The 16980-nt window shown below is 64.5% G+C and overlaps 13 protein-coding genes across 13 annotated transcripts; 5 read left to right on the top strand and 8 right to left on the bottom strand.

Moving 5' to 3' along the window:
• Window positions 1-27: 27 nt before the first annotated feature.
• On the bottom strand, window positions 28-843 carry MJAP1_003898 (uncharacterized protein; the record flags this gene model as incomplete). Its single annotated transcript, XM_060267821.1, has 1 exon — window positions 28-843. One exon carries the CDS (start codon window positions 841-843, stop codon window positions 28-30), a length of 816 nt encoding a protein of 271 aa, XP_060123804.1.
• Window positions 844-882: 39 nt separating this feature from the next.
• On the top strand, window positions 883-2019 carry TFB3 (TFIIH/NER complex subunit; the record flags this gene model as incomplete). The annotated part of the gene is made up of 1 exon (XM_060267820.1): window positions 883-2019. The coding sequence occupies one exon, from the start codon at window positions 883-885 to the stop codon at window positions 2017-2019; it is 1137 nt and encodes a 378-aa protein (XP_060123803.1).
• Window positions 2020-2025: 6 nt separating this feature from the next.
• On the bottom strand, window positions 2026-3318 carry COX10_3 (heme o synthase; the record flags this gene model as incomplete). Its single annotated transcript, XM_060267819.1, has 1 exon — window positions 2026-3318. The coding sequence occupies one exon, from the start codon at window positions 3316-3318 to the stop codon at window positions 2026-2028; it is 1293 nt and encodes a 430-aa protein (XP_060123802.1).
• Window positions 3319-3340: 22 nt separating this feature from the next.
• Window positions 3341-4591, bottom strand: MJAP1_003895 (uncharacterized protein; the record flags this gene model as incomplete). Its single annotated transcript, XM_060267818.1, has 2 exons — window positions 3341-4198; window positions 4223-4591. 2 exons carry the CDS (start codon window positions 4589-4591, stop codon window positions 3341-3343), a joined length of 1227 nt encoding a protein of 408 aa, XP_060123801.1.
• A 160-nt stretch (window positions 4592-4751) lies between these two features.
• MJAP1_003894 (uncharacterized protein) lies at window positions 4752-5599 on the bottom strand (the record flags this gene model as incomplete). Its single annotated transcript, XM_060267817.1, has 3 exons — window positions 4752-5082; window positions 5105-5262; window positions 5285-5599. The coding sequence occupies 3 exons, from the start codon at window positions 5597-5599 to the stop codon at window positions 4752-4754; spliced, it is 804 nt and encodes a 267-aa protein (XP_060123800.1).
• A 24-nt stretch (window positions 5600-5623) lies between these two features.
• Window positions 5624-6628, bottom strand: MJAP1_003893 (uncharacterized protein; the record flags this gene model as incomplete). Its single annotated transcript, XM_060267816.1, has 1 exon — window positions 5624-6628. The coding sequence occupies one exon, from the start codon at window positions 6626-6628 to the stop codon at window positions 5624-5626; it is 1005 nt and encodes a 334-aa protein (XP_060123799.1).
• A 386-nt stretch (window positions 6629-7014) lies between these two features.
• On the top strand, window positions 7015-7833 carry MJAP1_003892 (uncharacterized protein; the record flags this gene model as incomplete). Its single annotated transcript, XM_060267815.1, has 1 exon — window positions 7015-7833. One exon carries the CDS (start codon window positions 7015-7017, stop codon window positions 7831-7833), a length of 819 nt encoding a protein of 272 aa, XP_060123798.1.
• On the bottom strand, window positions 7834-8701 carry DAM1 (DASH complex subunit dam1; the record flags this gene model as incomplete). The annotated part of the gene is made up of 2 exons (XM_060267814.1): window positions 7834-7881; window positions 7904-8701. The coding sequence occupies 2 exons, from the start codon at window positions 8699-8701 to the stop codon at window positions 7834-7836; spliced, it is 846 nt and encodes a 281-aa protein (XP_060123797.1).
• A 70-nt stretch (window positions 8702-8771) lies between these two features.
• MJAP1_003890 (uncharacterized protein) lies at window positions 8772-9106 on the top strand (the record flags this gene model as incomplete). The annotated part of the gene is made up of 3 exons (XM_060267813.1): window positions 8772-8796; window positions 8819-8963; window positions 8986-9106. 3 exons carry the CDS (start codon window positions 8772-8774, stop codon window positions 9104-9106), a joined length of 291 nt encoding a protein of 96 aa, XP_060123796.1.
• A 44-nt stretch (window positions 9107-9150) lies between these two features.
• On the bottom strand, window positions 9151-11670 carry MJAP1_003889 (uncharacterized protein; the record flags this gene model as incomplete). Its single annotated transcript, XM_060267812.1, has 1 exon — window positions 9151-11670. One exon carries the CDS (start codon window positions 11668-11670, stop codon window positions 9151-9153), a length of 2520 nt encoding a protein of 839 aa, XP_060123795.1.
• Window positions 11671-11732: 62 nt separating this feature from the next.
• Window positions 11733-14419, top strand: srs2 (DNA helicase; the record flags this gene model as incomplete). The annotated part of the gene is made up of 3 exons (XM_060267811.1): window positions 11733-12106; window positions 12129-12442; window positions 12465-14419. The coding sequence occupies 3 exons, from the start codon at window positions 11733-11735 to the stop codon at window positions 14417-14419; spliced, it is 2643 nt and encodes an 880-aa protein (XP_060123794.1).
• Window positions 14420-14450: 31 nt separating this feature from the next.
• Window positions 14451-15541, bottom strand: LEU5 (coenzyme A transporter; the record flags this gene model as incomplete). The annotated part of the gene is made up of 3 exons (XM_060267810.1): window positions 14451-15190; window positions 15324-15402; window positions 15425-15541. The coding sequence occupies 3 exons, from the start codon at window positions 15539-15541 to the stop codon at window positions 14451-14453; spliced, it is 936 nt and encodes a 311-aa protein (XP_060123793.1).
• Window positions 15542-15657: 116 nt separating this feature from the next.
• On the top strand, window positions 15658-16975 carry MJAP1_003886 (uncharacterized protein; the record flags this gene model as incomplete). The annotated part of the gene is made up of 2 exons (XM_060267809.1): window positions 15658-15721; window positions 15744-16975. 2 exons carry the CDS (start codon window positions 15658-15660, stop codon window positions 16973-16975), a joined length of 1296 nt encoding a protein of 431 aa, XP_060123792.1.
• Window positions 16976-16980: the final 5 nt, after the last annotated feature.

The following is a 16980-nucleotide window of genomic DNA, read 5'->3' as shown; positions in this document are numbered from 1 at the left end:
TAACGCGGCGCTTGCGGGGATCTACGGCTATTTGCGGCGCTGCCCTGTGGTGGAGATTTTCTTCTTGGGGCCGGACTTGGCGCGTGCGCGATTGCTCTCGCGGCGCAGCTCGGCCTGCTTGTGGTTATGCTCGCGCTGGGCCTTGCGCTCCTGCATGCGCTCGGCGGCTGAGAGATAGGTATGCGCGCGCTTCGCCGGAGCCGGCTTCGGCGCTTCTTCGATAGGCAAATAGTGCGCTGCGTTGACCACGTCCGGCTCGAGAATCGCCGTGAGGCTGCCCGACGGGCGCTTGGGATTCGGCGCCGCCTTGGGCTTCTGGGGCGCGACTGCGGCTTCTTTCCGGGCCGCACGGCGCGACGAGGGCGGGAGCTGCTCGGTGACCTTGGGCGGTGGTGGCGCATGCCAGTCTGCGTCCACATCGAATTCCTGTACAGTTACATGCGCCCGGCGCTCTTCGTTTTCAAAGTCGTGCTCTTCGTGCATCGGCTCCGCCTCCTCTTCGTCGTCCGACAGCAGGCCGTAGGCGCGGCGCTCTGCACGCACGTTCTCGGCGGCCTGCTCGCGCCGCGCCTCGATCGCTGCACGTCGGCTGTCCTTGAGCTCCTCGCGGATCCGCGCCTGGCGGTTCTCCTGCGCAGCCTGCTTGCGCTGCTGCTTGCGCTTGGAGAAGCCAGTGAGGAACTCGTGCCGCGCGCTCTCGTCAAACTCGACCTTTTGACGCTTCTCTGGGCGCTTCCGTGGCGCAGGACGCCTCACAGGCGTAGGCTTCTTCTTCAGCACCGGATTGTTCTTCTGCGCCGACTCGGTCAGCGCGGCGAGGCCCGCCTTTCTACCGGTGCTCATGGTCGAAAAAAAGCCCGATCGCCCGATCTCTCCACCACGATGCGCGCCGCTCCGTCCCAGGGCAAGTCGCGTGCGCAGGCGATCTCGGGCATCGGCCGCGGGGCCGTGGGCCAGTCGCAGATCACAGACAAGAGCGGGAGGATTACCGAGTACTGGTCGGAGGACGACAAGTGCCCGATCTGCAAGACAGACCGCTACCTGTCGCCGCGCCTCCGGCTGATGGTGAGCCCGTGCTACCACAAAATGTGCGAGTCGTGCATCGACCGCCTCTTTTCGCTGGGCCCGGCTGCATGCCCGGTGTGCGGGCAGATTGTGCGCAAGCAGCAGTTCAGTGCACAGACCTTCCAGGACCTGCGCGTTGAGGAGGAAGTGACGATCCGGAAACGAGTGGCCAAACTCTTTAACCGGAAGCCGGACGACTTTCCCTCGCTCAAGGCGTACAATGACTACCTCGAGGAGTTTGAAGAGATCACCTTTAACCTCGTCAACAAGATCGACGTGGAACATACCCAGCAGCGCCTCGCGCAGTACGAGGCACTGAACAAGTCTGTCATTGCGGCGCACCAGCAGCAGCGCGAGCAGGAGTCGGAGATGCAGCTGCAGGCCGACCAGGAGGCGCGGAACGAGCGTGCGCTGCGTGCACAGCGCGTGCGTGCGGAGCAGGAGCGCGAGCAGCAAGAGCGCGAGGAAGAAGAAAAGGAAATCGTCGCCGAGCTCGCCAAAGGGCGCAGCATCGAGGACGTGATGCGCGACCGCGAGAAGCGCATGGAGGCGCGTACGCGCGAGGCGCAGAAACGCGAGCGCGAGGAGCAGCAGCGTCTCCAAGAGTACGAGGAGCAGCTCAAGGCCAAGCGGCGGGCCGTGCCCAAGACGAAGCAGTCGCCCGCCGAGATGGAGCTAGTGCGGGAGATAGCGCTCTCGGACTATGATGGTGCCTTTGCGACGATTGACGACGGCGCTGCGCTCGCGCCGCCCCGCGCGGCGCCTGCCTCGCTCGGCGGCCTCGGCACCTCTGCCGACGGTTACGTCGACCCCTGGCTCAAGCCCGAGCTGGCGACAAAGCAGGCCGCGGCGCAGTACCGCGCGGGCGGCTACGACTGGCAGCACCAAGTGTGGCAGCGCGGATTGAGTGCTGCGTGCGACGCGCTAGCGCTGCGGCCTGCACGCCGCGCCTAGATACCACTACTGTACAGGCTCCGTTTTCTCCTTCGTCCATAGGTCCTTCTTGCAGGCCATCGCCAGGAGCATCACGGCGGGCAGGTGAAACAGGCTAAACCAGAAACACGCGCGCGCCGTCTTTTCGCTCGGCCAGCGCCAGAAGCGGAAGGTGTAGTAGAGCATGGTGAGGTTCGGCACGAGCGACAGGAGCGCGTACCACATCGGCTGCACCGTCTGCGTGAGGGGCAGCGCCACCGAGCATAGCGGAATCAGCGCGAGCGCGTACCGCATCGCCACGCGGCGGTTCAGTGCGGGATTCGTCACGGCCATCATGCGGTAGCCGCCGCGGGCATACTCGTTGCCGGTGACGTGTGAGAGTGCGTTAAAGTGGGGAAATTGCCACGCAAAGAGGATGCCGGCGAGCACCCACGCGGCGGCGTCCGTCGGCTGGTCGAGCGTGCCGGTGCACGACGCCCAGCCCATCAGCGGCGGCAGCGCGCCGACCAGCGCGCCGACCCACGTATTCGCAATGCTCAGGCGCTTCATCGGCGTGTAGATAAACGAGTACAGCACAATGTTGGCCGCACCCAGCGCCGCCGTCAGGGGGTTGATGAGCGCGGCGAGGATCGACACGCCGGCCGTCGCGCTGACGGCCGCCAGGCCAAAAGCGTGCGCGGGTGTAATGGCGCGGCGGGGGAGGGGCCGCGCCTTTGTGCGTGCCATCTGCGCATCGTACGGCGCCTCGATGATCTGGTTCAGCGTATTGGCGCTCGTCGAGCACAGCGTCATGCCGCCGGCGAGCGCAAGGAGGCGCACGACGGCCGGCAGGGCCGTGGTCGTGGCGTACGCCGCAGGGCAAAGTGCGTAGCCCATCATCCCAGACAGCACCACCAAAAAGGTGAGGCGCGACTTGGCGAGCTGGCGGTACACACGCACCGTGCGCGCGATGGTGCTCGGCTTCTGCGGCGCAAACCCGGGCGGCGGCGCGCCGACGAGCGTCGAGGGCACCGCGTCGTTCTGCACGACCTGCACACACAGGGGATCGTCCGTCGCAGGGCGGTACTTTTCCGTGACTTCCTTGGCGACCGTCGCTCTATGCGTAGGCTCCGCCGCGTTCGTCGCGAAGAACGCAGGGGCGGACGGCATGTCCTGCATCCGGTCGACGTCGCTCTTGGGCGCTGCGTACCACCGGCGCGCAAGCACGACGGGGGGGTATATCGGCGCCCACGCACTGCTTGCAGAGGGCAACGCGGCACGCCGTACACATCGTGTAGCCGTCAGGGGCACGCGCGCGACCCACGCGGCGCTGTGCACCATGGAGGAAGAGATGACCACGTGGCTATGAAGTGAGCCAGGCGAGCTCGGCGGGCGTCGCGGCGGATCGGGCGGCGCGCCGGGGGCCTTTGCCGGTGTACAGCGCGTGTTTGGAGACACGCACGGTCGGCGTGGCGCCTTGGGGGAGGTCGCGCATCGCATGCTGCGCGACACGCAGCGCATCGCGCGCCGCGCGCCACGGCGCGGGCCGAGGCGCCACGAGCGCTTGCTGCGACAGCGCATGGGTATAGGCTGCGGCGTGGTCCTGCATCGAGGCAGGGATGCGCAGGATCGGCGAGTAGGCAAGGAGGCGCGCCCACTGCCGCCGCCGCGCGCGGTGGTCGGTGGTGTAGTCGATGCGCGCCGACTTCCAGCCGGACTTTCGCCGGCGCCGCCCAATGCGCTGGAACGGCGTCGTGACGCCGAGCTCGGCGGCGCGGCGCTGCGCCGAGGCAAGGTAGACGGGCATGGGGGGGCGCTCTGTCCGCTCGTTCGGCCCTTGCTGGAGGCGGCGGGGGACCGACGTGCCGGGGCTCTTGGCGCGGCTCTCCATGTGCCGGATGACTTCGTTGTGCTTTACGCCGCCGACTTCGACGCCGAGGGGGAGACGTAGCTTGGCCATCTGGCCGGTGACGTAGCGCCAGTGTGCATTTGCCGTACGCCGCCGGCCGATGCGGCGCCCGGGGATGCGCGCCGCCGACTCGCGCGCGAGCGCAAGCTTCGGAGGGCACGCCAACGTGCTCTCTTTCGCCGGCGAGCTGCGCTGCGCGGCAGGGGCGACGAGCAGCGCACGCAACACAGGCGAGAGGGACGGGAGGCGCAGACGGCCGGGGTACCGAGCCTCGTCGCCGACCGCAGGTGAGGGGTGGGGGGGCGCAACGAGCTGCGTCAGAAAAAAGCGACCTACCGAAAGAAGCGCCTGGCGGATCCGCCCGCGGCGCGCGTACGCCTGGTCAAGCGCACGCGACACGGCATGCGGCCAGCCTAGCGTCGCATTCGCAAGCTGGCTCATGCGGTCTACACACAGGGTATATTTGCGCTGCGCGCTTTCGGGCATACGCTCCACGTCGTGCGCCTTTTTTTTCCACGACGCCCTCGCCGACTCGATGGCGGTGCGTGCGAGGAACGAGTGCGCAGCGTACAGGTACGAGTCGTCAAATTGGTACGCAAGCAGCCGTGCCTGTTCACGCCATGTACGGTACAGCGCCGGAAGCGACGTCTCGCGCAGGTCGCGCATCCGCACCGGCGACGCACGCTGGGCCGCTGCGCGGTTCATGTGGAGAAGCCAAAGCGGGGGAGCCCAAGGCGGGGGTGCCGTGCAAGGCCCTTTCCCACGGCGCCAGGGCATCTAGTCGGGCTTGTTGCCGCCCTAGACGTTGGAGCGAATCGTTTCGCAGCGAAGCATGTATATACGCTACTCCCTAGCAACTAGCACTCTAGTCGCGGAACTTTTCAAGCGACGGGTCGTCCCAGGACACAAAGATGCCCGTGCCGTACGGCTCGCCGTCCTTGTTCTTTGGCTCAGTGCGTGTACCCTTGATGGCGAGCGCAGCGAGGACGTGTGCGGGCTTTCCGACCGGCAGGAGCTTGCCTTCCTTGTGCATCGTAAGGAACTTGTTGTGCTCGTCCGACTTCATGCGGTCCGTGCCGCGGACCTGCACCTGCATGTCCGTGTCCACGACGCCCGGACGCACCGAGAACGAGGCGATGTCGGGCTCTTCGTTCGCGAGCGTACGCGCGATCGAGTTCAACGCGGCCTTGGAGGCGCTGTGTGAGTCGAGCCACGTACTTGTACGGCGCCCACGACGCATAGTTGCCGAGCGCAGCGCCGCTGCTCACAAACACCACGCGGCCGTGGTTCTTGCGGAGGGCCGGCAGCGCCGCGCCGATCGTCGCGATGAGCGAGACGGTGTTTACGTTGAGCGAGTGCATCATTTGCTCGGTGGTCTGGGTCAGTGGCGTAACGTACGAGGTCGGCAATCTTGTTAAAGTCGGCGATGCCCGCGTTCAGCACAAGCGCGTCGAGGCGGTTCCAGCGGTCGAGCGCCGTCTTGACCGCGCGGTCGTTGTCCTCGCGCTTCGTCACGTCGCCCTTGACGACGGCGAGCGACTCTTTGAATTCGGGCTTCTCGGCGAGCTCCGCGAGCTCAGCCGGCGCCGAGCGCGAAAGCGACACGACATTGCTTGCGGGAAGGTCCGCAGTGCCCTGTAGGAGGATCTTGACTACAGCCAGTCCAATTCCGCGGCTTCCACCAGTAACCAAAACTACGTTCTTGGGCATCATCGTCGTCGTAATGTACCCGCATGACTAAGCGAGGTCCGTGCGGAGGTGCACGTCGGGGTAGGGGTGCAGGCGCCGGCGCTCGATTCCCATCCACGCCTCGTGCTTGACCGGGACCGAGTCGGGCGTATATATAGGGCGCGGCGCGGAAATCGTAATGGGCCGCGAGGTGGGCCGCAGGGTCTCGGTCATGGGCATGCGCATAAAGCGCGACCACCGCTGGTCCGCCTCTTCGTCCGTGCCTTCGAGCGGCGTCTCGCGCGCGAGGCGCATGCGCTCCCAGCGCGCAAGCGCGCAAAAGAGCACAGAAGAGATGCACACGCAGCTAAAGGCCGTGCCGACATTGGCGTCGAGCGTGAGGGGGGTAGGGACCACGCCGGGGTGTGCGAGCGCCGGCGCGCCGATCGCGCGCTTTCCGTTGGTCGTATTAAACGCGTCGTTCGCGTGCGAGACTTGGATGCGCAGGTAGATCATGAGGACAAATAGGACGACTGCCGCGCCGTCCTGGACATAGGTGCAGATGCGCAGCGCGGCGAGGAGGCGGCGGGTTGGTAGCGTGCACGTCGCCTTGCATGCCTCGAGGTGGACGCGCCGCACCTGCAGGCCACTCGCGAGGATCAAGACAAGAAGGCATACAAGGACCAACGACGGCTCGGCGTGCAGTGCGGGCAGCATGCCGGTCGTATCGATCGCGAGACCCGGCGTTGTGGCGAGCCACGAGTTGTTAAACGTAGGCTGCATCGACGGCGACGTACACAGGTACGTGCCCTGGGGCGCCGTGAAGCACGAGCCAAGAAGACCGATAGCGTAGCGTACATTGGTCGTGGTCACCGCGACCGAGTCGCCTGGTGCGTCGCGTTTGCGCATGTGCGTCGACGCCGGGCCCGCCGTGGGAAACGGGTCGTCGGCTGCCGGTTGGGGCGACAGGACGTGTACCTGCGACGAGGATGCAGCGGCGTCTGAACTCGACATGCTCAGCGCCGTATCCACGTCCATCGTCGCTGCGTCACTTGCCATGCTCGCACGAGCCATGCTGAACGAGTCGGGGCGGCGTGCCGCCTGCGACGTCGCGGTGCTTGTGCCTGTGATGCTGGATGACGGTACCGACCCCAAGGCCATTGCATCTGCCGTCGAGGCATTCGCGGTCGATCCCGAGCTCGGGCTAATGTACACGAGGGCAATGCTCGACGCGTGATATGGCACCGGGCTCACGAGCGTGATCAGCACCAAGAGCACGCCGAGCAGGTGCAGCACAGGGGGAGCTACGAGCGTTACAAGTGTCATGCCTATCCTTCTACGCCCGTTGGCCCTATATACCTCTCGCCCACCGGCCCATGAAAGGAGCCGTGAAAGGAACGCGCCCTTTCTTCCCCGCACGGACCACGTGGCGACCCATTGTCCCGTTGTTTCTCCACACCATGATTAGGTCGATGGCTCGTCCGAATGCGCTGAATGCTGCGCGCGCTGCGACGCGCGCTGTGCATGCCCCCCCGGCCGCGACGCGCATGTTTTCGTCGCGCGCGCCTTTCCCCCGCAGCACGCGCCCCACGTCCAAATCGCCGCCGCCCGGCTTCTTTTCGCGCCCGATCGCCGTGACGACGGTCTCGGGCTCGATGCTCGGCTTCTTCACGAGCTCGGCGCCGCGCGATATCTTTGGCACGACCGAGAGTGGCTCGATCGTGCGTGAGGCATCGCCCGCCGCGCAGCTCAAGCAGCCGTACACGCTCGTGTTTGTGAGCTCGGGCCAGCTCAAGGTGCCCCGCAAAGAGTGGCAGTCGTGGATCATGTACTTCCGCGAGGCGGGCTACGACTGCATCGACCTCAATGTCGAGCTCCCCAAGGAGCGCCCCGAGGGCGTGTCTGAGGAGGAGCTGCTTGCGCGCGAGGTCGTCGGCCAGGTGCGCCTGAGCTCGCTGCAGCGCCAGCCCGTGCTCTTTATCCGCGACGGCGGCGACAAGGTCCTGCCGTCGTACCTCGGCACAGGCGGCTTCTTTGGCCGCCGCGGCCCGATGGCTGGTCTCGTGGTCCTGCACCCCGCGAGTGCCGACGACGTCGCGAGCGCCGACTGGCCGTCCAACACGCCCATCCTGATCGTGCCCAAGACCGAGGGCGAGAAGGGCGCATGGGAAGGCACCGTGCAGTCTGCACGCAACGCATCTGTGCTCGCCGACGCGTGGAACGAGAAGGAGGGCCTGGTGAAGGAGGTCGAGCGCTGGATGCGCAACGCAGGTCTGTAGCTACGGTAGTGACCCATGCCGCTGTGTATTCAGCGAGTATACAACACCCTGTGTGAGTCGTGCAACGTACGTTTTGCGAGGTGCGCACGACGTGATTCGCGGCCAGCAGCGCAATCAGCGCCTTGTTCACGCGCCCTGCGGGCATGTCGGGCGTCTGCGCAATGTCTGCGACACGCACGCCTTTGTCGCCTGCTGATAACAGCGCAAGGACGACGCTCTGCAGGAGGCGGCGCTGCTTCGGGTCGCCGTTGCGGTACTCGAGCGGCATGGTATCAATGACTTCCTCGGCAAACGCTTCGCGCCGCCGCCGCGCCGCAAGAGGAATGCGCTTGGGCTGCGCGGCGGCCGGCGCAGGGCGCCGCACGCTCTCTTTGGGCCGCACGCTCTCTTTGGGCCGCACACTTTCCCTCTGGCGCACGCTCTCCTTTGGCCGCACGCTCTCGCGCGCATGCACCGGGCGCTTTGGCGTACGCTGTGCACCAAAGCTATCGTCCGCGTCGGTCGTGTACGACTCGTCGCCCGGCGCAGAGTACGGCTCGGGCGGCGGCGCAGCGGCGCGCCGGCGCGCCGCCCGTGCCAAGTTCTCGTCCGCGGGCGCCTCGGGCCACTCGACACAGAACGCGTTCATCTTGATTCCGTACAAAAACGTCGCAAAGCTCTCGTTAAACGTCGAGAGCGCGCCCTGGATCTCGCCGAGCTGGGCGAGGTTCTCCTGGAGCGCTGCCGTCTCTTCTGCGAGCATAGGAAGCGCCTCGTCCTGCAAAAACGTCAGCGGCGTCTCTGCATGGCTCTGTGATCGTGCTGCGAGCGATGCAAACGACCCGCTCGAGATGCGCCGGATCGGCGTCGCGGTGTGCTTCGTTCCCATCCTGGCGCGAGGCAACGTGTTGATCGACGCGTTGCTGAGTAAACACGCGCCACGTACTTTTTTGACCACCATGTCTTCGTACATCTACTTCCGCGGTACGTTGCCTTTCTGACGCAGTGACCGGGTCTGTCCAGGGTGTCTCGTTCCGTCAAAGCACGGTGGAGAATGCGAATGCGCTTGGCCTGCGTGGCTGGGTGCACAACGAGCCCGATGGCTCGGTGTCGGGTGAGGCCGCGGGCCCAACCGAGCACGTCCAGAAGCTGTATGTTTATCGACTGACGCAGGCGCGACTATCTGCACCAGGGTCCCCAGGCTGCGCGTGTTGACAATGTCGACATCATGTTTATCAAGAACCACGATATTTCCACGTCGACGCTCCCCGTGCCGTTTGAGCTGCGCGAGTAAAGTTGGATAGGTTCTGTCTATATAGCTTACGAAACACTCCCACGCTACTTGAGAGGCGTGAAGGATACATCATCCATACGGGGCGAGCCAGTGGGGTGACGCAGGCGGTAGTCGTGCGAGCTGCGGCGGCGCACACGCGGCCGATGAGGCCCGGCGGGATGGAGTGCCCCGGCGTCGTCGGCCTTGCGGCGGTAGACGCTCAGTGCCTCTTCGTAATCTGGCCCCATCTCGTCCTCGTCCGGCACTGCATTTCGATCGGGCATAACGGGCATCTCGGGCGAGCTCGGGGCGCGCTGCGAGCGGCGCGACGCGCCCCAGCCAAAGACCCACTCGTCGATAAAGGTGAGGGGGTGCGACAGGGCGCCGTGCAGCGGCACGCCGTTTGTACGCCAGTACATCTCCTCGCTCGGGGAAGGCGGTGCACGCGCACTCGGCAACGAGCGGAACATGTCCTCGTCGTCCCACCCGTACGGGCCGAGCTCCTCGATCGTGCGGTGGAGCATCGCGGCAAGGCGCATGCGCTCTTCTTGCAGGCGCTCAATCACCTTGCGGCGGCCCAGCAGGGAGAAGAAGAGGGGAGGGAGCGACTTGTACACGTCGATACCGACCTCGCCAAACTTGAGCGCAGAATAACTGATGGAGAGCAGGGCAATCATCGAATAGAGGGGAATTAGGCGGTTATTCGTACGCGACCAGTTAGTATGGCGGCGAACATAGATCGTGGCGAGCGCCGTGTACGTGCCATAGAGCACCGGCGCCACACCGAGCGACACAAGCACCTTCCATGTGGCCAGGACGTCGCGACCGTACACCTTGACCTGCGACGCGGCAAGCGCCTCCTTCGCCTTGCGCTTGCTCACGATCTTGGCGAGCAGGATGATGGGGGCATTGAGGATCGCACCGGGGAGCGCACAGCCGCTCCACAGCAGGAGCATGCTCAGGCGGTACAGCAAGAGCGCCGTGCTGCGCAGACGCGAGCGGTTCGCACGGTCGACGTGGTGGTCGCGTAGCCCGAGCTGCTTCAGGTGCTCGTTGTAGGTGAGCACCGCGTCGCGCACCTCGACCACCTTGGGGTGGTCCTTGTGCTTCAGGTAACCCATGATAAACTTGCGGTTCAGCTCGACCGTGTCGCCGAGCGTGAGCTGCTGACCCGGCATCTTGATCAGGCGCCGCCCGGCCTGGATGACCATCAGCGTTTCGTAGTCCGGCGCACGCACCGTAACGCTCTTCAGCCCGTCGTACACAAGATCCAGCATCTGGGACACGGCGCGGCGCTTGCCGTCGCCGCCCTGCTTAAAGAGCGCGACCTGGTCGCTCGGCACGCTCAGCGGCTTGCCGAACTCGACCACGGCACGCGAGCGGAACTTGTGGGGGTGGAAGTACGACATGCCCACAGGCACAATCTTCACATCCAGGTTGGGGTCGTTGGCCATCGCGCCGAGCGCCATGATCACGACGCCAGCCTTGAGCGGAAGCAGGTCCGTGCGGTCGTGGCTGCCACCTTCGGGGAAGATACCGAGGCACTTGCCGTCCGAAAGGCACTCGTACACCTTGGCGTACATCTGCTTCTGGTCGACGTACGGGAAACACTTGAACTTGGCACCGGGGTTTTTGCTCGACCCCAGCTGGCCACGCAGCGCCTTGTCGACGTTCTTGCCAGCAAACTCCTTCTTGATGCGCACTTCTGTGTCGCTCAGAATGTCCACGACCTCCGCGGCGGCGTACTCGGTCTCCTTGTCGAGCACAATCTGGCCGTGCACTTGGAGCTGCTTGGTAAACTCGGTGCCGACGCCACGGAGGTGCGTCGGATCGTCGCCCATCGTGACAAAGCCCTTGCCGGGCTTGGCGCTATCCGCTGCGCGGCTCACTGGGATCGACTGAAAGAGGCGTGCAATCGTGCCGATAAACTGGCGCTGCAGACTCTTTTGCGCAATGAGGAACGAGACGCGCCGGCCCGAGCCACGGCGCACTTCAGACGCGAGGAGAAGTGGGTCCAGAAACTGGTTATGGTGAGGGGCTGCGACAAAGATCAACGGGCCTTTGTGGGGAATACGATACGAGGAGCGAGGCTGCACCTCGCGGAAAAAAATGTCGACGACACCGCGCCAAAAGGTGAGCAGCACATCGTAGGCCATATCGGTGGCAAGAAGCTTGTGCATGAACAAAATGCGCGCCACCATACGCACGAGCACGCCGGGCATGACACGGTCCAGCGGCACGGGCAGCGACGCCAGGAAGCGGACAATGTCCCACTCGGTATAGGCGAGTGTGCCGACGTCGGGACGCTCCTTCTTGGAGTTGGCAACCACATTCTCTTGTGCTGCAGGCGGCGCCGATTTGCGCCCCTCCTTCAGCTTGGCGAGCGCATTGGGCAGTGCATCACCCGCATCCACCGCCGAGCCTTGCAGCAGCTCCGACGGGGAGGCGACTGGCGCCACCTCAGCCAGCAGCGTCTTGGCCGGCGGTACTGTCGCATTATCAGGCATAACATCCGTAGAATTGATCATGTTCGTCTCGTGCTCACGGCCACTGGGGAGCGGCGCATCGCCCTGTTCAGCCGCCATCCTTGCGGGCACCAACAAGTTCTCCCCCACCGGTTGGCGAAGCCACGTGCCTCCACACGACCATGCACGACGCGTTGCGCCTGCAGGCCTTGTCGGACTCGCAGCGGGCGGCGGTGACGAGCGCAGCGGAGCGCCCGCTGCAAATCCTCGCGGGTCCAGGGTCTGGCAAGACGCGAGTACTCACGATGCGCGTCGCCTGGCTCGTTCTTGGCGGCGAGGAGCGTGCGCCCGTCGCGCCACACCAGTGCGTCGTCGTCACCTTTACGAACAAGGCGGCAGCCGAGATGCGCTCGCGCCTCAACGGGCTCATTGGTGAAGAGAATACGCGGATGCTGGTCCTTGGGACGTTCCACGCGACGTGCGCGAGGTACCTGCGGCGCCACGGGCACCGCATCGCGATCGATACCAACTTTACCATTGCCGACATGGACGATGGGTAGGTCGCGTTGCTGACGCAGGAAACGCATCGTGAAAGAGGTGCTGGACCAGTACATGGACCGCCTCAAAGAGGGGTCGCTGACCCTCAAGCCCGAGCAGGCGCTTGCGGAAATTTCCAAGGCCAAGTCCAAGTGCCTCACGCCAAAAATGCTCGCCCAAGTAATGCCGGCCTCGAGCGCCGTGACGAAGGAGTACAATGCAATCATCGCGGCGGTGTACTCAGACTACCAGGCGCGCCTGCACGAGAACAATGCGCTTGATTTTGATGACCTGCTCATGCGCGGCGCACAGCTCTTTCGCGAGCATCCGTCGGTGGGCAGCGACATTCGGCACGGTACGTCTTCCCTCTAATGTAGTACTCGTCGACGAGTTCCAGGACACGAATGCCGTGCAGTACGAGCTAATGTGCCTGATGGCGTCCGCTACAGGGCATGTAAGTGTCGTCGGCGATCCCGATCAGAGCATCTACAGCTGGCGCAACGCCGAGGTCGGCAACCTCGAAAAGATGTACAGCGACTTTCCTGGTTTGCACCGCGTCTTGCTCGAAGAGAACTTTCGCAGCACAAAGGCGATTCTCGACGCGTCGCTCAAGCTCGTGCGCCAAGACACGGAGCGCATCGACAAAGGCCTCTTTACCTCGAAAGGTGCCGGCGCACCCGTCTCCTTTCGCTCGTTTCCGTCGGCAGACCTCGAGTCGGAGTACATCGCGCTCGAAATTCAAAGGCATGTACTGCTCGCGCAGCCGCTGCTATCGTACTCGGACGTATGCATTCTTCTTCGCTACAACGCGCTAAGTCGCTCGCTCGAAAGTGCGCTACAGCGGCTGCGCATTCCCTACCGCGTCATGGGCGGACCCAAGTTCTTTGACCGCGCCGAAGTCAAGGACCTGCTTGCGTACCTCTTGCTGGTAGACAACAAGGCGTACACACCAGCTTTGCTGCGCATCATCAATGTCCCTCGCCGGGGTATCGGGGCCAAGAGCATCAAAGATCTTGCCGAGCTCGCGCAGAAGCACAACCTTGCCGTGCTGGACTGCGTCGACCAGATGGTCGACGGCAATGCGGCACTTTCTGCCGGCATCCGTCCGACCGTCCTCCAGGGCCTGAAAAAGCTCGGCACGACCCTACGCCGGCTGCGCGAGGCGGCGCACGAAGGCATGCCGGTACCTGACCTCTTGCAGCTCCTCATTTCCGAGGTCGACTTTGAGGCACACCTCAAGCGCGAGGAGGACTATGCGTCGCGCTGGGAAAACGTCCAAGAGCTGATTAGTTTTGCGGCGTCGTGCGATACGGGCATGTATGATACCCAGGACAGCTGGGGCGAAGGGGATGGCGACGAGCGCGCGCCGAAACGTGCACGCAAAGACATGGCGCCGACGCCGCTGCGCATCTTTTTGGAAAACAGCATGCTGGCGTCCGATACGGCAGCCGGCGTCGACGGGAACGAGATGGTGACGATTTCGACGTGCCATGCGGCAAAAGGCCTCGAGTGGCCTGTCGTATTTGTGCCGGCGGTCGAAGAGGGAATCTTTCCCTTCTATCGGTCAGTCACGGCGGACGAGCAGCGCGAAGAACGGCGGCTCTTGTACGTTGCCATGACCCGCGCCGCGACCAATCTCTACTTGAGCCATACCCGCCGCCGCCTCGTTGCGGGCGAGTGGCACTCGCGCACGCTCAGTCACTTTCTTGCACCCCTCATTCCCAAAGCACGCTCGGGCACGCAGCCGCCCGGTGCACCTCGGCACCAGGTCGTGGACTGGTGCTTTGGCGTGCCAGACGTGAGCAGCGCGTTTCAAGACGTCGCATCGGTGCTCCAGCGCCCGATGCCTGAGCAAGACACGCTCAGCCAAAACCAGGCTGCGTACGCTGCGTCAGCGACGGCCCGACGCCTGTCAGAGATGCACGAAGACGAGATGAAGCCCGAGACGAAGCCTTCGCCGCCGATGTACACAAGTGGTCCCCGCCCCGCGTCGAGCGGATTTGCCTCTGCACTCAACTCGCTCGGCTCCTCGGCCTTGTCTGGTACGCGCCAAGGCAATGTGCGTGCGGCGAACCCGCTTCCGAGCCAGCTCGGCAAGCCGGGTCGCTCGCTTGGCCTGCGCCGCGGCCCATCGCCCGCGGCGTCCTCGAGCGGCGCGTCCTTTTCACGTCCCTCGGCCAGCGACCCCACGCCGCCGAGCCGAGCGGGCCTGTCGACCCCCACGCTGTCCAAGCCGGACCTCTCCACGCCCTCGCTGATCCGGTCTGCGCCGCGCACGCTCGGCACACGGCGCCCGATGCCCAAGTTGGATCATGAAAAGCGGCATGACTAGTGCTACATGGTATATACTCTGCTGCGATGCATTACAGGCCGAGCTGCCGCTTCATGGCCGACCATACGGCGAAGCTGATGGCAGTCATCGGTACGACTTTCATATACCCGATCCCCAGGCCGATATAGAAGCCACGCAAGCCATTCGTGCGGTAGATCCACGCGATCGTCTCGCGGAGCGTCAGCATGCTCGACGGCCGCAAAATGCCGCCGACCTGCTGGCGCCGCCGGATCACCTCGAAAGGATACGAGACTGCCTGGGAAATTGCGCCCGCGAGCGCGCCGGCGGTCAGGTCGACGACCGTGCGGCTGACGATCGGCTTGCGTCCCTGCCACTCTTCGAGTGGCTTGCCGCGCGTATCTTGACCAAGGAGCGTGCGGTACAGCAGCGACTTGCACCGGCCAAACACCAGGAACGACGTGCCTGCGTATGGGATCATGCCCAGCACGGTCGCGGTAAAGCCGCGGTAAAACTTGAGCACAGGATAGCGGTTCAGCAGTTGTGGCGCGACCGCCTCGACCGGCTTGCCTTGAGGCCCCACCGCCGTGGCGCCTTCATGATAGATCGTGGCAATGATCGTGCGCAGGTTTTTGTGCGGATGCGTCTTGGTATCAAACGCAAGGCGCACGCGGATTAGCTCCAACGGGTAGGTAAGAAAGACGGACAGGACGCCGGAGAGTGAGCCTGCAAGAAAGAGGCGCGCGCTCGTCTCGTCCTGAATGGTGGGCATGAGCGCGAGGTGCAAGGCATCGTACGCCATGTACTTGACCGCTGCATAAGGAAAGATGCGCAGCAGCGTGGCGCTATGCCCTTGGAACAGGCCTATCCAGCCTTGCTCCCGGACGATTTTTCTCCCTGCATGCACAACACCGAGCCAGCGACCTGCGTTAGGAAGAAAACATACCACTATATTTTTGGTAGTCGGGATTCGCCGCCTGGAACAGAATCTTGACTCGGTCCAGCGGGGCAATGGCTGTTTTGGCCTGCGTCAGTAAGGCGACGTACCGCACATCCCGCGACGCCGCCAGCTAAGCCACTGCGTAGGATATAATCCCAGCTACGCTTGTCGCGCTTTTTCCGCGACTCGCTCGCACGCTGCACTTCCCTACCGCTCGACGGCATTTGGGAGCCGGCTGCGCGGAGAACAAGAAGCGAATTACGTACGCCAATCGCTCGGCGTTCAATGGCAAACGGCCGGGGTATCCACGTGGGTCCACGTGGACCGCGTTTCCAACACGATGGCGTGTGGGATCTGCCTGGAGGAGTACACGGCAGAGAACCGGCCGGCGGCACTTCCGTGCGGTACGTAGAGAGGCTAACGCAGGTCATGTATTTCACGCGCCATGCGTAGGCGACTGGATCCGCTCGCGCGCGCACGGTGCACTCCAGGGAGGGTGCCCCCTGTGCAAGAAACCGGCAGGCACCGACGAGATCCTCGCGCTGTGGCCCGCAGACGCGGCCGACTTTCACCAGTATGTCGGTGCGCAGCATATGGGATCGGTCGATGGCGAACAGCCGGTGCTTGACGCGGCATGCGACCTCGTCGCTGCGATGCAGACGTATGCAATGGCCGCGCACGGCCTCCGCGCCGCGCCGCTAGGACGCGTCCAGCACCGCGTGTCCGAAGCGCTGCGCCTCGGTGCCATTCGCGATGAGGACGCAGTACTCGCATTACAGAATGGCATGGACGCGCTCCACGATATGGTGCGCCACGTCGAAGGCATTTCTCATACCCTAGCCAAGGCTTATACCCAGACGCAGCAAAAGGCGGTTGCCCTACGAGAAGAGGAAACGGTCCTGCGCCGAGCCAAGGACGAGCTTAAGGATGAGCAGAACAAGATTGCGGCCGAGCGGCATGCGCTGCGCCAGAAAAAGAAGCGCGCTTTCCAAGCGGCGCAGGCGCTGGACGAGCGAGCTGCCACGCTCGACGCACGCGAGAGCGCGCTCGAAGCGAGTCAGGCGCAGGCACAAACGCGTATGCAAGAGGCCATTGCAAATGCGAAGAGCGCAAGTGTCGACGCTGTGCGCCGCGCCGCCCTCCGTGAGGAAGCGGCCGAGACCAAAGAGGCCGAGGCGGTTGCGCGTATCCGCGCGGCCGAGGAGCAAGCGTCCGACGCGGTACAGATGCTCGAGGCGATTCGCAGCCGCGATCAGCGCATGGCCGACCAGATGCGCGACCTGCAAAAAGCCGTCAAGCGCGCACAAGAAAAGTACCGTGCGCTGCGCGAGCAAAACCAGCGTCAGGACTCGGAGCGCAGCGCCGCCGAAGCCTCGTACAGGCGGCGCATTGCGCAGCTCGAGGCGCGCTCCGATGCTCCGGATCACAGTTCGTCGCCGCCGCTGGTACGCCGCCGATCCTCGTCGCCGTCGAGCGACATTGCCCTTACTCCGGTCACCAAGAAGCAGGCCCTGCTCGAGGACCTGGACGACGATGCCTTTCCCATGCCCGGCGGCACGCTGCCGACCGCGCCTGCGCGCAAGCCGCTCGTACCCAAAAACACGCCATTGCCCTGGAGCGGATCTGTGGTGCTTGGACCACGCCGTAGGCCGACTTGATACCC

Source organism: Malassezia japonica, chromosome 8, assembly GCF_029542785.1.
Source record: "Malassezia japonica chromosome 8, complete sequence".
Taxonomy (NCBI): domain Eukaryota; kingdom Fungi; phylum Basidiomycota; class Malasseziomycetes; order Malasseziales; family Malasseziaceae; genus Malassezia; species Malassezia japonica.
Note: the sequence above shows the minus strand (reverse complement) of the source record. Positions and strands in the feature narration are given on the sequence as shown.